Raw genomic sequence first — 20,145 nt, forward strand, 5'->3', positions numbered from 1 at the left:
AAACGATTTGTATATATCGAATCAGTAAGGCTTCAACATAGAGTCGTTGAGGCTTTGGACAACATGTTGTAGCATGCTTCTAGGGACACTTAGCTAGTACATAGATGTAGGAATTATACATGCCCCATCATTCGTTTTTAGTGATCTAACCTGTAATGTTACTGAAAGAAATAACAAAGTAAAGATAAAAATAAATATAAAAAAAATATTTTTGTATTTTGGTGTATTCTGAAAAAGAAATAAAAACAAAAATAAAATATTTTTGAATTTTGAATTTTCTTTCAACAAAAACGAATCAAATATTTTTGGTTTTTATGATAAGAAAATTGGTAAACAAAACATAATATACAAAGTATACAAAAATTCCAAACCATGAGAGAAGAATTGGCCATAACAGAGAAATAGTCGGTCGCCTTTACTTCCAGTAACGAAAGTTGAGCGAATTGGGGTGAACGTTTGTGCCAGTTTGTGTCCCGAAAAAATCGGAAACGAATTGAAGCGAGCGTTCGTTCCAGTTCTTGTGCCAAAAAAATAGTGAAGCGAATTGAAGCGAATGTTCGTTTGGGTTCGTGTCCCAAAAACTAGAAACGAACGGAAATGAGCGTTCGTGTCAAGTCGTGCCACAAAACAATTGAAACGAATTGAACCGAGCGTTCGCATCCATTAGCTTGCCGAAATATCAGGAAGCGAATTAGAGCGAGCGTTCGTTTCAGTTCGCTTGACACAAAGATGATGCAAAAACGAACATTTGGCCAGATTTAAGTTTGATGTTCAAAGAGAGGTTGGTTTAGGAACTGATTCAGCTTCCATCATTCCTATGCCTTGAAGTATTCTGTTAAAGGTTGCTTCAGGTAAGGCTTTCGTGAATATGTCAGCCAATTGATCAGCGGATCGAACGAAATGTATCTCAACGTTGCCATCTTCCACATGATCCTTGATAAAATGATACCTCAGTGTTATATGTTTCGTCTTTGAGTATTGCATTGGGTTGTGATAAATGCGGATTGCGCTTTCAGAGTCACAATAAAGAGGGATTCGTTTCATGTTTAAGCCATAGTCTCGTAATTGGCTTTGAATCCATATGACTTGAGAGGTGCATGATGCAGAAGCAATGTACTCAGCTTCAGCTGTTGACAGAGAGACGCGGGTTTGCTTCTTTGATTGCCAACTAAAAAGTTTGCCATCAAGAAATTGGCATCCTCCAGTTGTGCTTTTTCTATCTAATCTGCAACCTCCCAGATCAGCATCTGAAAATGCTTGTACGAAGAAACCAGTTTTTGCAGGATACCATATGCCAAGAGACGAGAAGTATCTAAAGATGTTCTTGTCTGCCACCATATGAGGTTCGTGTGGATTTGCTTGGAACCTAGCACAATAACTAACGGAAAACATAATATCTGGTATGCTGGCTGTTAGATACATCAATGAACCTATCATTTGTCGATAGAGAGTCATATCAGCAGCAGGTTTTTCCAGAGAAGGAGTTAGTTTCGTTCTGAATGCCATTGGAACCTTCACTTTTGAGTCTCCTATCATGTCGAACTTGGCCAGCAAGGTTTTCATATATGCTTCCTAATTTATAAAAATGCCTTATGGTCCCTGTCTTATAAAAATGCCTTATGGTCCCTGTCTTATATTTCGGAATTCAGCTGTTAAGCTAGGATTCGTAGAGCCAAAAATGATGTCATCAACATAAATTTGGAAGATCATTAAGTGGTCACCCTCTTTCTTGCGAAAGAGGTTGGGTTAACCGAACCTTGTTTAAATTTATGTTGGGTCTTGTATACTACAACATCCTATGGTGCACATACAACCCTAAATGCCTTGGATCTATGTGTGACATCCCCATTTTCACGGCCAGAAAAGACCGATTTTGTTTATGCTTTATAAAAATCAGAGTACCTCTTTTAATAAAAAGTGTGGCGGAATTTGTTCCCAGAAAAAAACATGATAATTACATTATCAAAGCATTTCCGAAGAAATGTATTTTTATTCATTTTAAAACATTTGGGATGTCTTCGTCAATACAGAAACATAAGCATAAACAGAACTTACATTCATTTACACTAGTGATCTACATCTCTTTTAAATCTCTTAGTGTAAAGTAGCTTCGTATCGACACCTGTGATACAAATAAGCTTGAGTGGGTCAGGTTGGGAAACCTGGTGAGTACATAGGGTTTTCAACCCACAATAATATAATTATTATGTTTAAACATCAAACAATCGACCCAATTACCCATCCTCATAATCTTCCTTACTCTTAAGGGTCTACCCTAAGAGTCATCTATCCTGCATTCGTTCATTCCGAAGTCCCTTGCTTCCAGTTTTTATAAGTCAGGCACTAAGTCCATAGCTACCAACGTTTATCTATCAGGTACTAAGTCCATAGCTACCAGCGATTATCCAATAGGCACTAAGTCCATAGTTGTCGATGTTATTTATTAGGCACTAAGTCTATAGCTGCCAATGTTCACTCATATCATCTTTCATCTCTCATCATTCATCTACCCATGTTTCACCCAACATATTCGTAGATATAAAATACATATACAGTTTAAATCATCTAAAACATGTAAAAAATCGTTCATCCAGCATAGATAGCAAGTATACAGGTTATATGCACACATAGCACGTAATTTATATAAAATACTTCATATCTATGTGCAAGATGAAAGTAACTATGCACTCTACCTGTAAAGGTGGTGACTCGGCACTCGGACAGCACTTCGTTACTGTTAAAACAATTTTCCTTGGACAAAACAGCAGGTTTTTTCTCAAAACCGGGCTTCGTTGGAGCAGCGTTCCCGAGCCGAAAGGCTCTTCTTCTCGGGGCCATCGGGCGCTCCGGGGCTTCCGCCTCGTGCTAGGGAGGTTCCTAGGCTTTTTGGGGGGTTTAGGGGCTAGAGAGAGGTTCTAGAGAGAGAGAGAGATAGAGAGAGAGAGAGAGAGAGAAGTTGGAAGGTGTGAGGAAGAGTGTAAGCGTCACCTCTTATTTATAGGGGCTGGAGGGTCACTCACGTCGTGAGCCATTGATGCTCACGTCATGAGCCAGCTGGAGACACTCAGGCACACACAAGGTGTAAATTAGCTGATTTTCAAAAATTCATAACTTTCGCATACGAGCTCCGTTTTCGACGTTCTTTATATCCACGCGTAGGTAAAAATAAGATCTACAACTTTCATTTTGACTTCGTCAGCTAGTTGTCGACCAATTTTAAATTTAACAATACAAGGAGATTATACTATTAAATGTCCGTGTAAAATTCATAACTTTTACATACGGACTCCGTTTTCGTCTGTCTTTTTACCGTTGAGTTCCTATAGGATTTTCTGGGGAAATACACAGTTAAACAATACCTTTTACTTACAACAGAAAATACAGGATTTTTATCCGGATTACATCTTTATATACATTCCAAAAACAGAAAACACACATGCATTAATACTTGATTTTGACACATCACTTTCAACCTATTTTTCAGAAAATATCGGATTTTCTGGTGTTTTACTAACAATACAAAACTTTTCGTTCGAACATGCTTATGAACTCACCAACATTATATATGTTGACGTTTTCAAAATAACTTGTATTCTCAGGGAATCGTTAAGCGCAAAGGTATACAAGAACATGTGGAATTTGTTGAATTTTGTTATCATCATACATTAAATATTTTGGGCATGTAACTTATGATACTATACTTGATGTAAGCAATGTTGGTTGTATTTTGATATGTATGATGACGGTGTTGTCTTGTTTCAATTATATACATTGTGATGATATTACAAGATGAAGTCACGCACAAGCCCCCGGACGTTTCCGCCGTCTGGTTCAGGGGTGTGACAATCTTCCATCAAAAACTCATCTTTTGATGCTCATTGTCTCTAAATTGAATAGCCCGGATCTACGGGCATTACAATTATCTCCCCCTTAGGATGATTACGTCCTGGAATCATCAACGAAACAGGGCTTGTATAATGACTACATACGTTATCTCTTCATCCTAGGTGATAACCGTAACTTTTATGTTGCTTCGAACGAGTATCTAACTCGTGGACTCCTTGACTGCAGGCGGTGTTCGATCTTGCACCTGCTCCCTATCTCACGTTAGACTGCAAATTATGTCCTTCAAGTCACAATCTCAGTCCTTACTGGAGACTCCTTTCTTCTTCTTAACGAACTTAAGATAAGTTCTTTTATTACTACAATGGATCGATGTGTCATATTCTAATGACCTATCATCGTATGTTGCGACGCTTAGACTCAGGTCTCTTAGAGTCAAATTCCAGAACAGACTATACCTTCCTTCATGTTCTAATGTGATATAATCACATCTTAAAAGTTAGCATTTCTAGTTACAAGCAACTATCGCGATACCTCTACTGATCGCTTTGATTAGCTTTTATTTCAATCTTCCGTCTTAAGCCAGATGCTACATCGGACTTGGTTCTCTGAACCATGTAACATACTCATCGCAGTCGGACTCAATTTGATATGACCACTAGGGTCGGAATAACAATCATCTTCTTAGTCATTACCGAAACAATGGTAATGACATATATGAACAAAACGGAATCAATTACTAGCTTCTTGGTAACCTTGTGACTTTCCCTAATCCAAGTGTGAGTCCTGTGCTTCCGGTAGTATAGGCCTCTACTACCATTCACACCTACTCATACTCGTCCCAAGTATTGTCTCGCAGTTCTCCAAGTCACCATACAAGAAAATCACATAACAGCTTAACATATCAGATAGCAAAACGAAGGTTTATATTATTCCTTGAAACGATTACATAGGTGTTCAAGTTCACCCTAGACTATGCCTCTAATAGGCTACATCATATGATACTATCTGCATGGCTACTGCATAACTCAATTTGCGGATATGAAGTCCTTATCCTTGATTCCTTGCGTTGTTGTCTGCTTCATCGAGGATCATGTGGAATGCCCTTGGTTTTGGCGGTGCCTCTGGCCTTGCTGCTTCATTTTTCTTTGGGCAGTCTCTAGACATGTGCCCCTTGCCTCCGCATCCATAGCACACCTTATCATTCTGTGTACAATCCTTGGAATAGTGGTCGATCCTCCCACACTTGTAACAAGTTACTTCTTTATTGCATCTTCCGAAATGCTTCTTCTTACACTTTTCACACAACTTGGCTCCATACCTTTGGTCATCCAGTTTAGACTTTGATAACTTTCCTTTATTATCAGGTCTTGAGGATCCTTCAAGCTTCCTCTTCTTGCCAACTTCAGCTTTCTCCAGACCCTTTTCCCTTATTTGGGTCTCAACATTCTTAGCTGCCCAGATGGCGGCTTTCAAAGTGGTTGCTTGCTTGACCATTGGACCAAAGTCCGCTGGTAATCCATGGGCAAACTTGTTGACCTTGGAGAGTTCAGTTGGTATTAGGTAACGAACAAGCTTCATCTTCTCCGTAAAACTTACAGCATACTCAGTAACGCTCATTCTTCCTTTCTTTAGATTCTGAAACTCGTTGTTGATCTCTAGTAGATCCTGCTCAGAGCAGTACTGCATTTTTAGTTGCACCAGGAAATCTTCCCAAGACATCTTGCTTGCTTCTCCTTTGGGAATCGTATTAGCTAGTAGTTTCCACCAGCTTAGTACCGCAGACTTTAATTGTCTGACTGCAAAGACAGTTTTCTGCTTGTCGCTACAGTCACAGCTCTCAAACACCATCTCTATTTCGGAGATCCAATCCATAATCTCTACAGGTTTTGGGCTTCCCGAAAGACTTGGTGGTTTTGCACCCAAGAAATTCTTATACATTTGCCCATCCTTTTCATTTCCCCTCTCCGGGCCATTCCTTCTTGCCCCTTGGGTTTCAGCTTGACTCATAGGGCGGCTATAGTTTCCTTCCTCCGATTGCTTGGGGACCAGTTCAGGTTGTATGATCGGTATTGTAGCTTCCTCTCGGTTCTGTTGAAGTAAGTGTCTGGTCTCCTCCATTTGACGATCCAACATCATTTGGATCATTGCTTGTACCCCAGCCATCGTGATTGGCTCAAGATCGGCTACCGCAACGGGTATTTGCTCAATCACTGGCGGTTGAGGCGGTTGGTTCCTGTTTCCATTTGCGTTCCCGGCTCCACTTCTGGTTCTTGCCATTTTGATCTAAACACCAAATCAAACGTTCGGTGTGTAATGACGAGAATTAAGATATGATAGATTTTATTTACGATTGACGCATAGATCTCCTTATTACTCCGAAAAGTTATATGTCAGTTTTAATATCGTAATTAAACGTTTAGAAACCTGAACACATAAAGTTTCCAACTCCGGTCGGCAACAGACCATAGATACGATCATATAACGCATATCATAAATCATTTAGCACCTAAAAGCATGTTAGGCATTTTCCTTAATAATCTAGTGCTTGTGTCTATTCATGTGTATTACCTAAATTCATTAGACACACTCCTCATAATCATTTCTTAGCATTCTAAGTTAAAGTCTAGAAATAAATCCTTATTTCTAGTTCGCTTAAACTAATGCTTTGATACCAACTGTGACATCCCCATTTTCACGGCCAGAAAAGACCGATTTTGTTTATGCTTTATAAAAATCAAAGTACCTCTTTTAATAAAAAGTGTTGCGGAATTTGTTCCCAGAAAAAAACATGATAATTACGTTATCAAAGCATTTCCGAAGAAATGTATTTTTATTCATTTTAAAACATTTGGGATATCTTCGTCAATACAGAAACATAAGCATAAACAGAACTTACATTCATTTACACTAATGATCTACATCTCTTTTAAATCTCTCAGTGTAAAGTAGCTTCGTATCGACACCTGTGATACAAATAAGCTTGATTGGGTTAGGTTGGGAAACCTGGTGAGTACATAGGGTTTTCAACCCACAATAATATAATTATTATGTTTAAACATCAGACAATCGACCCAATTACCCATCCCCGTAATCTTCCTTACTCTTAAGGGTCTACCCTAAGAGTCATCTATCCTGCATTCGTTCATTCCGAAGTCCCTTGCTTCCAGTGTTTATAAGTCAGGCACTAAGTCCATAGCTGTCAATGTTTGTTCGTAAAGCACTAATTCCATAGCTGTTAAAGTTCATTCATCGGGTACTAAATCCATAGCTACCAGTGTTTATCTAATAGGTACTAAGTCCATAGCTACCAACGTTTATCTATCAGGTACTAAGTCCATAGCTACCAGCGTTTATCCAATAGGCACTAAGTCTATAGCTGCCGATGTTATTTATTAGGCACTAAGTCTATAGCTGCCAATGTTCACTCATATCATCTTTCATCTCTCATCATTCATCTACCCATGTTTCACCCAACATATTCGTAGATATAAAATACATATACAGTTTAAATAATTTAAAACATGTATAAAATTGTTCATCCAGCATAGATAGCAAGTATACAGGTTATATGCACACATAGCACGAAATTTATATAAAATACTTCATATCTATGTGTAAGATGAAAGTAACTATGCACTCACCTGTAAAGGTGGTGACTCGGCACTCGGACAGCACTTCGTTACTCTTAAAACAATTTTCCTTGGACAAAATAGCGGGTTTTTTCTCAAAACCGGGCTTCACTGGAGCAGCATTCCCGAGCCGAAAGGATCTTCTTCTTGGAGCCTTCAGGCGCTCCGGGGCTTCCGCCTCGTGTTAGGGAGGTTCCCTAGGCTTTTTGGGGGGTTTAGGGGCTAAAGAGAGGTTCTAGAGAGAGAGAGAGAAGTTGGAAGGTGTGAGGAAGAGTGGAAGCCTCACCTCTTATTTATAGGGGGCTGGAGGGTCACTCACGTCGTGAGCCATGGATGCTCACATCGTGAGCCAGCTGGAGACACCCAGGCTGAGCCTGGTGCTGACACGTGGCATCGCACACAGGGTGTAAATCAGTCGATTTTCAAAAATTCATAACTTTCGCATATGAGCTCCGTTTTCAACGTTTTTTATATCCATGCGTAGGTAATAATAAGATCTACAACTTTCATTTTGACTCCATCGGATAATTCTCGACCGATTTTAAATTTAACAGTACGAGGAGATTATATTGTTAAATGTCCGCATAAAATTCATAACTTCTACAAACGGACTCCGTTTTCGTCTGTCTTTTTACCATTGAGTTCCTATTAATAATATCTTCAATTCTCATTTAGGTCGCGTTGGCCAAAAACCGCTCGATCTAAAATTCGAGTTTCGGGTTGTGCACTGCTAAGCCAAATCTTAGAAAAATCATAACTTCCTCATACGAAGTCAGATTTGGGCGTTCTTTTTATGCACGCTCTCGGTTTAACATATACTATCACTTTTTTTTAGATTGCTAAGGCTAAAAATTCATATATCATAAATTCACTATTTACGTTGTGCAGTGTCGTGTCGGTTTTGTCGTGAAACTTCGACGAGCCATAACTTCTTCGTTATAACTCGGATTTTGGCGTTCTTTATATGTACGGAACCCTTATGAAATATTCTACGACTTGGTTAAGATTACTTCTTCTAAATAATCTTCCATCAAAAACTTATCTTTTGATGCTCATTGTCTCTAAATTGACTAGCCCGGATCTACGGGCATTACACTATGTTTTCTCTAATTATACATGTAATGGTGTTTCCAAAGCATTAAGCCTATAACTAGCATGCAATTGACATAAAAAATATATATATAATACTAGTTAGGATGACATACCTTTTATGTAGCTTGAAACCTTGTTGTATTTGGCCTTAAGAGCTTAGCACCAATAGTATGAAATGCCTCAAATGGCTCACAACACACCTAGGACAAAAGATGGCTCTTGAGAGAGAATATCCATGCACCAAAAACACCTCGAATAACTTCAAGAACTACAAGTGGCGTTTTTAGGCTATGGAGAACATATTTATATGTAGGATTCCAAGGGTCATGGGTATAACCCAAATCCATACCCATGGGTTTTATGATCCATGGTTCATGTGGCCCAACTCTTTATGTATCCATACATAAACTTAGTCCAACATGCATCATAAGCCCAACACATATAAATATAACTAATTACCATAATTAGTCCCCATAGATTTAATTAGTCTCTTTTGATCACTATATTAATTCCAAACTAATTCTTGATCAATACTAATTAAATCATATGATTTCATATTAATGTATTAGAACTTATAATATATTAATAAATCATATATAACTTCATCTCAAGAGTCCATCCTAACAAATTGTCCTGATGATATGCAACCCAAATGGACCATGCTACTCTCGGGTCAAGTACATACCAATTATAGTTATGGGCTTAGACACCTAATCCAACAATTTAGACATTTTAAGAAAGCGAGTTAGAGTTTCATACCATGCTCTTGGAGCTTGCTTCAGACCATAGACTGCCTTGTCCAAAATGTAGCAGTGATTAGGATACTTTTCATTCACGAAACCCGGTGGTTGTTCCATATATACAGTCTCTTCTAATTCTCCGTTCAAGAAAGCGCATTTGACATCCATTTGAAACGCCTCGAAGTTCTTGTGCGCTGCGTATGCCAAGAAGATACGAACAGATTCTAACCTTGCAACTGGAGCGACGGTTTCTTCATAGTCAATGCCTTCTTCCTGACAATATCCCTTGACCACGAGTCTCGCTTTGTTCCTTATAACATTTCCTTCTTTGTCCATCTTGTTGCGAAACACCCATTTCAAACCAACCACAAATGCATCCGGTGGAGTGGGAATTAGTCTCCAGAATTTGTTTCTTTCGAACTCATTGAGCTCGTCTTGCATAGCCTACACCCAATCAGAGTGATCGAGAGCAATGTTAACAGTTTTAGGTTCTACCTTAGAGACAAACGAACTAAACATGCAATATTCTACTTGAGAGAATAGGTCATTCTGTTTCGCTTTTAGTTGAGAGCGTGTAAGAACCCCCGTAGATGATTCACCTATCACTTGTGCTTTTGGATGATCTCTAGTCCACTTTGTTAAAGGAGGGTAGTTTGGATCATAAGATGGATCCAGTTCAGCATTCACATCTTCGAATTCTGATTGAACGTTCGAATCATCATTCGCATCCTTATTCTCCCCCTCGAATGATTGAACATCTAGTGTTGTTTCCTCCCCCTCAACTGGACTTTCGTGTGTGTGGAGAGGAATCCTCCCCCTGGACAGGCGAATCGGATTTGGAAGATGAAGACGAACCCTCCCCTTGCGATGGAGTGCTTTCTTTTGGAGGTTAGTTTGGACTCTGAGGTTCGCTTTCCTTTTCATTCGCAGCGTCATCAATTATCTTCTTCAATTCATCTACTTTGTTGTCAGCTGCCTTTGCTTCGGATGTGATAGCCTTCTCTGGCTCATCAAATAGCAACATGTACTCTTCATACAGATTAGAGATTGGAATTTTGACTGGATTAGGCTTAGGAAATATTTCCTCCGATTGACTTTCGTTCTGCTAAATCCTCTTCAAGTAGTTGTCATCGAACGTAACATAATAGGTTTCTTCCATCTTATTTGAGCGTTTGTCTAGAACCCTATATGCCGTAGAATTCAGCGAGTATCCCAGAAATATACCTTCATCAGCTTTTGCATCAAATTTGTTTCATTGTTCCTTGGAGTTGAAAATGAAGCACCTAGAACCAAAAACATGGAAAAACTTGACGTTAGGTTTACGATTAACAATGATTTCCTAGGGAGTAACACTGAATCGCTTGTTGAGGATAGATCTGTTTTGAGTGAAACAAGCAGTCGCGATGGCATCCGCCCAAAAATATAGAGGTAAGCAAGCAAAAGTGAGCATGGTTCGTGCAGCTTCACACAGAGAGCGGTTTCGTCTTTCAACTACACCGTTCTGTTGTGGAGTGTTAGGAGCAAAAAAGTTGTGAGTGACTCCTTTTTTAGCTAGAAATTCTTCAAAGTCTTGGTTTTTTAATTCCAGCCCATTGTCACTGCGAACGTTGCGAACCAACTTTCTTAGTTGAAGCTCCACTTGTTTTAGGAAATTCTTGAGTTTCGGAGTTGCTTCAGATTTCTGTTTAAGAAAATACACCCAAGTGAAACGAGAAAAATCATCGACAATGACAAGAATGTACTTACTACCACCGACACTTTCGATTGCAGAAGGTCCACAAAGGTCTATGTGTAGAAGTTCTAAAGGTTCGATGATTTTCGTATTTACAAGAGTTTGATGACTTTTTCTACTTTGCTTTCCCATCTCACAGGCTGAACATAGGTGATCCTTATCAAATTTCAAGAGAAGAATCCCTCGCACATGATCACCAAGAACGAGCTTGTTGATATCTTTGAAATTGAGGTACGAAAGTCTTCTATGCCATAGCCAGCTATCATCAGAGTGAGCTTTCGTTAGCAAGCATATAGCAGGCTTCCCTCGAATTGGGTTTAGGTTTAAATGATACATTTCTCCTTTACGTTGCGACTTCAACAGAACTGCCTTCGTTTTCTTTTCTATGATCTTAGATCCTTCATCGTCAAAGGATACTTTCAAGCTAGTCCCAACAACTAATCGTGAAACACTAATTAGGTTGTGTTGTAGTCCTTCCACCTATGTCACTTTACGAATCGAAAATTCTCCATTCGTTATCATCCCATATCCTTTGATTTTGCCAAACGAATTGTTTCCATACTTTACATTGCCACCATCTTTGAGAGCTCAGAACTCTCACAACTCTTCCTTCCTCCTAGTCATGTGACATCAGCAGCCACTGTCGATGTAGCATTCGTTGTCAAACTGCTTGTCGCGTATAACCTGCAAATATTAAGCAGATTTAGGAACCCAAAGTTGCTTGGGTCCTAGTGAGCCTTTTACAGAATGAGGAAAAGTAATTGCAAGATCAACCATATAAGTTCGTTTAACTAAGGTGGTTTCATCTTTCTTATTTATTGTGAAAACTTTGATTTTATTGTTTTTCATTATCGTTTCTTTTGAATCAGACTTTATTTGTTTCCTTTTAATTTGATTCTTGACGGATTCTCTCTCAGCTCTCTTAGGATTAACAATCGATTTCTTGATTTAAGCATCATAATCTGAAACGAGCTTTCCCTTCCCCTTGATGTCTTTGTGTGAGGCTTTCTTGGGAGTTTTTGGTTTCTCAATGGGCTTCCTTGGAAGAAAGGATTTTCCAACAGAACTTCCTCTGGGTTTCGGTAGACTACATGAATGACAGAGCGAACACTGATTTGGATTCGCTTGCGAACTAGCTTTTGCTTTCTGATTGGAAGTCTTTTCCCTGCGAACGTAGTTAGAATTTTGGGATCGCCAAAATTGCTTCCTTTCATTTAGATTTCTCTGATATCTCCTATTTCTTTAACGTTTTTGCTCTGCAAGTTGCTCAGTGTATTTGTGAATATTCACCTTCGGCTTTGATTTTATTACAGGAGATTCGTTTTTCACTGATGATGCTTCGCTTGGACTTTCCTTTGTTCCACTTAGACTGCCTTTCTCATAACCTGAACGATTGTTCAACGGTTCTGCTACATATCGTCCTTTCACTCTCCATGAGGTTCGTTCTGATAACCCCTTAGTTTCATCTGCATTGTTTATTGGAGCAGACCAAAAGAATTCTTCACAACCATCTTTGTTGTCTTCGTTGACGATGGACGTTAATTCAACAGTTTGATTTTTTCTAGTCCCTTAGTGGTAAAGACTTGATTAGGGACAGTGTCAACTTTTGGAAAAACTGTTGCTTTAGCTTTCAAAATTTCAGGTTTGTTTTGAGAAATACGAGCGAACTCAACCGAATTTTCAGAAATTAATGTTTTAGCAGATTCGGTTTCGCTTTTAACAAACTCTGAACAATCCACCTCATCCTCTATAGAGATTTCGCTCATCTCATTGTCTTCCTCGAATTCAGATGTGCTTTCAACATTTATTTTATTTTCTGAACTCAATTTGGCACTCAATGAATCGAATTTCTGTACAGTTTCGGTTTTAATTTTCAACCTGTCATTTTCATCAAGCAATTTTCTTAACATGTTCTTGTGATCTTTGGACTTAATAAAAGATTCAACTTTGTCCAGACCAATCCTGTAAGCATCAGAGGTTTCGTCTGAAGAGACGATGGATTCACATTTGTAACAATCAACATCAATCTCGTCTTCCTTTAATTCAAGGAAAGGCAAGATCATTTTATGAATTTTCTTACCAATTTCACAATCTAAATGCAACTGAGTGATATTAGAATAAATACGTTTCGCAATTAAACAAAAAATATTTCGTTGTTTTAAAAGCGTTAAATTGTCTCGCTGCAAATAAATTGATTCATCTCTAGACCTAGACAACTCAGACTTTATCTTCTATCCATATTCTTCGCTCCTCACTCTTTGACGATATCCAGTTGATTTGATCAGTTAGGTTAGAATTCGCCAGACGAGTTTGTTTTAAACTATTACTTATGCTTGAAAAGGTAAATTTTAGGTTGTTTAATTCAGTTTCATAGCTAGATACAGGTACTTTAAGAGATTCAAGAATGGAGTTTACCTTTTTGATCAACTGATCACACTCGCTTATCTGCTCGCAGACTGGTTTCGCGGCGAAACAGCTGTCATCTCTTCTCTCCTTCATATCCCCATATCCATTATCTGTTGCATAGCCCCTCATCAGTGACACGTCATTAATCACCATTAAACACTTGCCAGCAAACTTTGAACTTTCATCTTTCGCAACGAATGCCCTGCCATGTGTGGGCTTGCGAACTTCCTAATCTTCTGAGTCGGTTGACCAGATCTCGACTCCTCCAAACTCATTTTCAGCTTCATGTTCCTACACAATCAAAGCAGGCATAGAATTGTCAATTGTCTTTTTCTTCTTAATTTCCTCAAGCTTCTTCATGTGGTAAGCTTCATCGTCCTCTCCATCTTTCTTCTCATTTAGCCTTCTCAACATACACTCCTTGGCCAAATGGTTTTTACCATGACAGTAGTTGCAGTCATAGCCGGAGTCACCTACAAGCTTGTTATCCATCTTGTCTTCTTCCTTTTGAGGAGTGCTTTTATTCTCCTCCTTCACTTTCTTAAAGTTGTAGATTCCCTACCAGTTTCGGTTCTTGGTGGTTAGAAATTTCTTCCTTGCAAACCGCTTAGGATTTGAGACCATTAAAGCATACTCTTCACTCGTGAGATCACATTCTGAGAGATCAGTCTCAGATTCTTCCTCAACAACAGACTTGCCTTTCGCAACAAGAGCTAAGGATCCCAAACTCGAAATAACTTTTGATTCTTTTGACACAACACTTTCATGTGACTTGAGAATCCCCACAAGCTTGGCTAAAGTGTAAATTTTAAACTGCCCGTGCGCTTTCACAGTATAAACAACAGCCATCCACTCAGATCGAAGCCCATTCACAAAAGTAACCTTTTGCTCGATCAACTCTCGTCCTATACCATGCTTAACCATATTGCTAAGAAGATGATTGTATCGATTGAATGTTTGGCTTAGGTTTTCTTCTGGCTTTTGTTTGAAATCACCAAACTCTGAAAGCAAGAGCGCTTGAGTAGAATGTTCAAGATCAGCATCGGTAGAGTAAAGCTCCTTGAGCCCATCCAAGATTGCTTTCGCAGTATCACATGAACTCACTAAGCGAAACGTATCGGACTACAAAGTGAATCTAATAATCCTCATTGCTTTGACATTGCTTATGAGTTTGTCTTTCTCATCCTATGGAACATCCTTCACGTAAATGAGCAGCTGGTTGTATTCCTTCTGAGTTTTGATGGTTCTTTTGGTTTCAGTGTGAACAAAAGGACCTAGAGTAATGGATTCCCATATCAAATAACCATTATCTTCTGAACCAAGAACATAGTCTTTAAAATGAAGAGCCCATACTTCATGTTCATGAGGGAATAGGATCGGGATCCTTGTTGTTGATCCTATACTGCTTGAGATGTTTATGGAGTTGACGTGTGAATCTTCGTGTTGCATGTTGACTTGATTTTCGTACCTGTTAAGAATCAGACTTGTAAACAGATTGTATTAGGGTAATATCGAGATAATAGAGTTACGTCAATAGAACAATGACGGCTCAAGCAGATCCAATATTCGCGGAAACCCTAATGCTTTTTTCAAACAGAAGAGATGCGTATAGATTACACAGTCTCCTACTCTGATACCAATTGTTAGGAATAAATTCCTTGAAGATCGATTAGATTCTTAAGCAAAGTAAAGAAAAGAACACGACAATGAATCAAGCTTAGCTTAATGATTAAAAGATCACGCCTCAGAAGAGCTCGACCAAGAACTTATGCTGTAGAGGCGTAATTAGGGTTACAAGATAAATTATCAAAATCGTGTCTAATAGGATGCATGCATGCACCTTAAATACTCTAACCCTAATAATAAATACCGGTTGGACAGGCCCAAAACCGGGTTACAAATAGTGTCAAAACAGCCCAATAAGACGGAACACAATACCCAACACACACGAACTTGACCCAAGGCAACTTTGTCTCTGACAAAATGAATGTCAGTCTCTATATGCTTGGTTCGCTGATGTTGAATCGGATTAGTAGACAAGTATACCGCACTCACATTATCACAGTAAACAATGGTGGCACAATGTGGAGGCTGAAAAAGTTCATGCAGAAGATTGCGAATCCAACATGTCTCAGCAACGACATTTGCTACCCCTCTATATACATCCTCAGCACTAGAACGAGAGATCGTACCCTGTCGTTTGGAAGACCAAGAGATCAGATTGGAACCGAGAAACACAAAATATCCCGAAGTGGATCGTCTATTAGTAGGACAACCAGCCCAATCGGCATCTGAATACGCAATAAGACAACGAGCAAGGGAAGCATATAGCTGTAAACCATGATCAATAGTACCATGAATATATCGTAAATTACGCTTAAGTGCAAAAAAAATGTGGTTCCCGGGGGTCATGCATGTACAAACATATCTGATGAACAACATATGCAATGTTAGGGTGAGTAAACGTGAAATATTGGAGACCACCAGCCAAACTGCGATACAAAGTCGAATCACTAACGGGGGAACCGATAGAACCAAGCTTCACAACTATATCAGCGGGAGTGCGAGACGGCTTACATTGAAGCATGTGAGCATGGTCTAGAATCTCAAGAGCATATTTTTTCTGAGACAAAAACATACCGGATTTATCTCTGGTGACAACAATGCCAAGAAAGTAATTCAGATCACCTAGATCTGTTATGGAGAACTCATTACCGAGAGTCAAAATAATATGTTGTAATAACTCAGTGGAAGCTGTGAGAACAATACCATACACATACAAAAGTAAATATGCAGTATGAGTTCCCAGTCGACAAATGAACAAAGATGAGTCGCATTTACTGTTAGAAAAACCTAGTTTTCGAATATATTGAGGAAACCGCTGAAACCATGCTCGAGGTGCTTGTTTGAGGCCATATAAAGATCTCTGTAATAAATACACATGATATGGATGTTGCCGATCCTAAAAACCAGGCGGTTGATGCATATGAACCGTCTCAAGGAGATCCTCGTGAAGAAACGCATTCTTCACATCAAGTTGATGGATTGCCCAATTCTGTGAAATAGCCAAGGTAAGAACAGTTCGGATTGTAGTAGGTTTAACCACAGGACTGAAAGTATCATCACAATCAATACCCAGTTGTTGGCTACGACCGTTAGCAACCAGTCTAGCCTTGTATCGAGCTAAGGACCCATTTGCATGTTTTTTCTTTCTGAAAAGCCATATACAGTTAATAATATTTGCACCAGGAGTTTGTGGAACCAGAGTCCATGTCCTATTTGAGATAAGAGCATTATATTCCTCCTTCATAGCATCATACCAATTTGGGTCTTTAAAATCTTGTAAGTAATTATGGGGAAATGGAGAGGAGGAATTGATATGAAGATTAAGCCGATGAATGGGTTTGAAAGTACCAAGACGAGACCTTGTAACTGTAACGACGTGAAAATTTAAAACAATTTTTCATTTTTAAAATGCATACTCTTCATAACATATCTTATAAAAATCTCTTTTATTTAATTACAAAGCACAACTCCATTATTAATCCAGGATCCTCCTAACTCTTTCGCTGGTGTGTACAATCAAGCCAGTGCCGTCCCGCGATCCTGAGAAAAAAACCTGAAACACATAACACATAACACGGTAAGCACGAAGCTTAGTGAGTTCCCCAAAATACCATATATAACACATATAAGCCACTCGAGGCCATAACTCTGTGGACCCTCCGGTCCTAACTCTGTGGACCCTCTTGTCCTAACTCTGTGAACCTTCCGGTTCTAACTCTGTGAACCTTCCGGTTCTAACTCTGTAAACTCTGGAACATACACGACATGCATCACATAGAAAGAATGCAGTGTATCACAATCACATAAATAGCATACAAGATACTCTGTCATATAACTCTAATTACCACTCTAGGTAAAGTATAGTGAGAAGACTCACATTGGATGAAGAACAGCTCCTATAAACACTGCTGCCACGCACCGGCCTCTAACTCTGTGCCAAACCCACAGTTATCTCAATTAGGAGCTAAGTCCAACCTCTCACTTATTGGGGTCTAAGGATAAACCACCTACCAGCCCATTAATGCCCTGAACCCATTGGGCCCACCAAGGCCCAATAATAAATGGGCCCTCACACGGCCCAAAACCCAAACTAAAAGGCAAGCCCAACCCAAGGGCCCCAAAGCACATATATACACTTCTCTGGTCCAAGACTCTATTGCATGAAGCCCAAACTCCAGGCCCAACACTCAAGGCCCAAAACATAACTCAAAAGCCCACATAAGGAGTTACGCGGGGCGTACCTCCTTGGTACGCTCAGCGTACTCAAGCACGCCTGAAACTGATCGGGGACCTCAACCTACTACGCCGCGCGTTCTGAGACTTACGCCCAGCGTAAGTCCCAGACTTATCCTTCCTCTATTTCTGGTCTGAACAGGTTAAGTCATGGGCTCATATCACAGATCTAGGCTCTCTACTGCCTCTTAAGTCATAAAGTCGAAACCTTTAAGCCTTTGCGTGGCTATAAAGGTCACCAACCACTTCCAACATATAACATCTTTCCACATTAAGCCCTAATCTCATGCATGACTTAGTCTCAATGTCCAAGATTGGATTTTTATGAACCCACAACGCATAATACACTGAAATAAGGCAGATTCTAGCTTATGGAGGCCATTTGCTCAAAAAGTCTCCATCTTGGGACCAAAAACCCTAAATATTGGTCCAAGAAGCACACAACCATAATAACAAGGAAAGTTCTGAGCTTTTTACCTCCAAGTGAAGCTTCTCCCTCTGTAGAACTCAGATCCAAGCTTGCACTCCAACTTCTAGCCTTCACAAGTATCTCTTCTTCTTCTTTACTAACACACAAAGGCACTTTTAGCTCCAAAAACACTCACACCAGCTGTCACACCCCAAAACCAAAAACGGAGGAAAAGTTCTGGGGTGGAGGACGTCATGTACAGTATCACAACAATGCATAATAGTAAAGACAAGCAACAACATCCATTGCATTAATATAATAATTTTAATACAAGCGTGTTCTGTACAGTTTATAAGACACCAAAAGTATAATCAAAATATAAGATGAGTCTTGTATGTGCTCCATCTTCTCAAAAGCTTCATCTGTACCTGTCTACTGATGACCTGAGAATACAAGTTATTTTGAAAGAGTTTATCAGCATAAAGTTGGTGAGTTCATAAGTATTTAGTGTCATTGCTTGTATAAAAACGTTTACAACAATTTAGTGTAATCACTGATTTCAATGTTTGTAAATAGTATACTCCCTAGAAAATCCTATATTTTCCAGTAAAAAGTAGTCTTCTACCAAGACCCGATTGTTTGTGTATTTGTACTTTCATAAATGTGAGGGTTTCCCTAGTGAAACTATTTGTATGAAAATATAGTTTTTGACTTCACTCATAAAGGTGATTACAAAATAAATGTATTAGGGAAAATAAATGTTTTACCCTTAGCAGTGACACTGCTGGATATAAAGTGATAAAATACGGACTCCAGGTAGTACTAAATGTACAGTACACCTCGGGGAGCCTAAGTAATAAAAGTGTAGACTCCAGACGGTATTAAATGAATAATACGCCTCGAAAAGTCTAATTTGCCTTTAATTCTTAAATGGGTTAATTAAAGGTATGAATGTGAACTCGTATGTAACCATGCTGATCGACGGCTGAATAACTGATGACCCTCCAGGTCATATATAGTGAGGTAACATTTTGTCACCCCTTGGCCTTTCGGCTCGGACTGTAGCTAGCAGTCAGGATGTGGGAGTGTCTGTCCCGTATAGATCTATACACACAATGCCCGCTCTCCCTCCAGGAGACTCTGGTTACACGGTGATACCACTGTGAAGTGTCGTATCGAGAAGTAGTATGTCACATTCTAATTATAGTATATTTTCTTGTATATAGTATAGCATATTCTCTGGTATAATGTATAGAGTGTTCTCTTGTATAGTATATAATGTATTAACTCATAACTGTACCGACTCTGATAAGTGTCATTGTAATAGGAGTAACGAGTAGTAAACCTTAACTATACCTATTATAGTTAAATAGTAATGGTCTTTGCATGCCTTTGATACACAAAGGTACTAAACTGAAATGAAAACTGTTATATCCAACACATATATATACAATATATAACTAAGAATTCAACGACATTCGGACAAATACTAGGATACCCTAAGTCCACAACCAAACAAGGAACAGGAAGTAAGGTGAGTTATCAGTCCTAAGTCCTTCAAGTCTTACTCATATAAATATATTGGTGTAGATAGGGTTTGAAAATAATGTAAGTTTAAAAGAATTTGGAAACAGTTTTACAAACAGTTTTTAACATGAAAATGAGTTTGACATCCATTTTGAAGCAGTTTTGTTGACAAAGCAGTTAAAAGTATAGAAAATCCTTTTGGTTGCAAGTTATAAATCACATGTGATTGATACTATAACTTGTTTGATTCAACTTGTATCCCCCCCCCCATAAAAGCATTTAAAAACATTTAAAAGGTTGATTAAGGGGTATGAACTCACCTGCAGTGAGTGGTTTGGATGGAAGTGACGGATAGGATGCTAAGTGTCAAGTGAGGACTTGAACACACACACGGATCCTATGTAACATGTAGTGATATATAAATGTATTTAATTAGTCATTTAACCACTAATTAATCAAGTAAAG

General features: G+C 38.9%; 1 protein-coding gene across 1 annotated transcript; it reads right to left on the reverse strand.

The window, feature by feature from the left end:
• Positions 1–771: 771 nt before the first annotated feature.
• LOC145106445 (uncharacterized) lies at positions 772–11,375 on the reverse strand. The gene is made up of 4 exons (XM_079043414.1): positions 11,136–11,375; positions 10,659–10,988; positions 9,431–9,751; positions 772–933 (listed from the first exon to the last, which is right to left on the reverse strand). The coding sequence occupies exons 1-4, from the start codon at positions 11,373–11,375 to the stop codon at positions 772–774; spliced, it is 1,053 nt and encodes a 350-aa protein (XP_078899540.1).
• Positions 11,376–20,145: the final 8,770 nt, after the last annotated feature.

This window comes from Lactuca virosa, chromosome 4 (genome assembly GCF_052849685.1).
Source record: "Lactuca virosa cultivar CGN04683 chromosome 4, Lactuca_virosa_CGN04683_v6, whole genome shotgun sequence".
Lineage (NCBI taxonomy): Eukaryota > Viridiplantae > Streptophyta > Magnoliopsida > Asterales > Asteraceae > Lactuca > Lactuca virosa.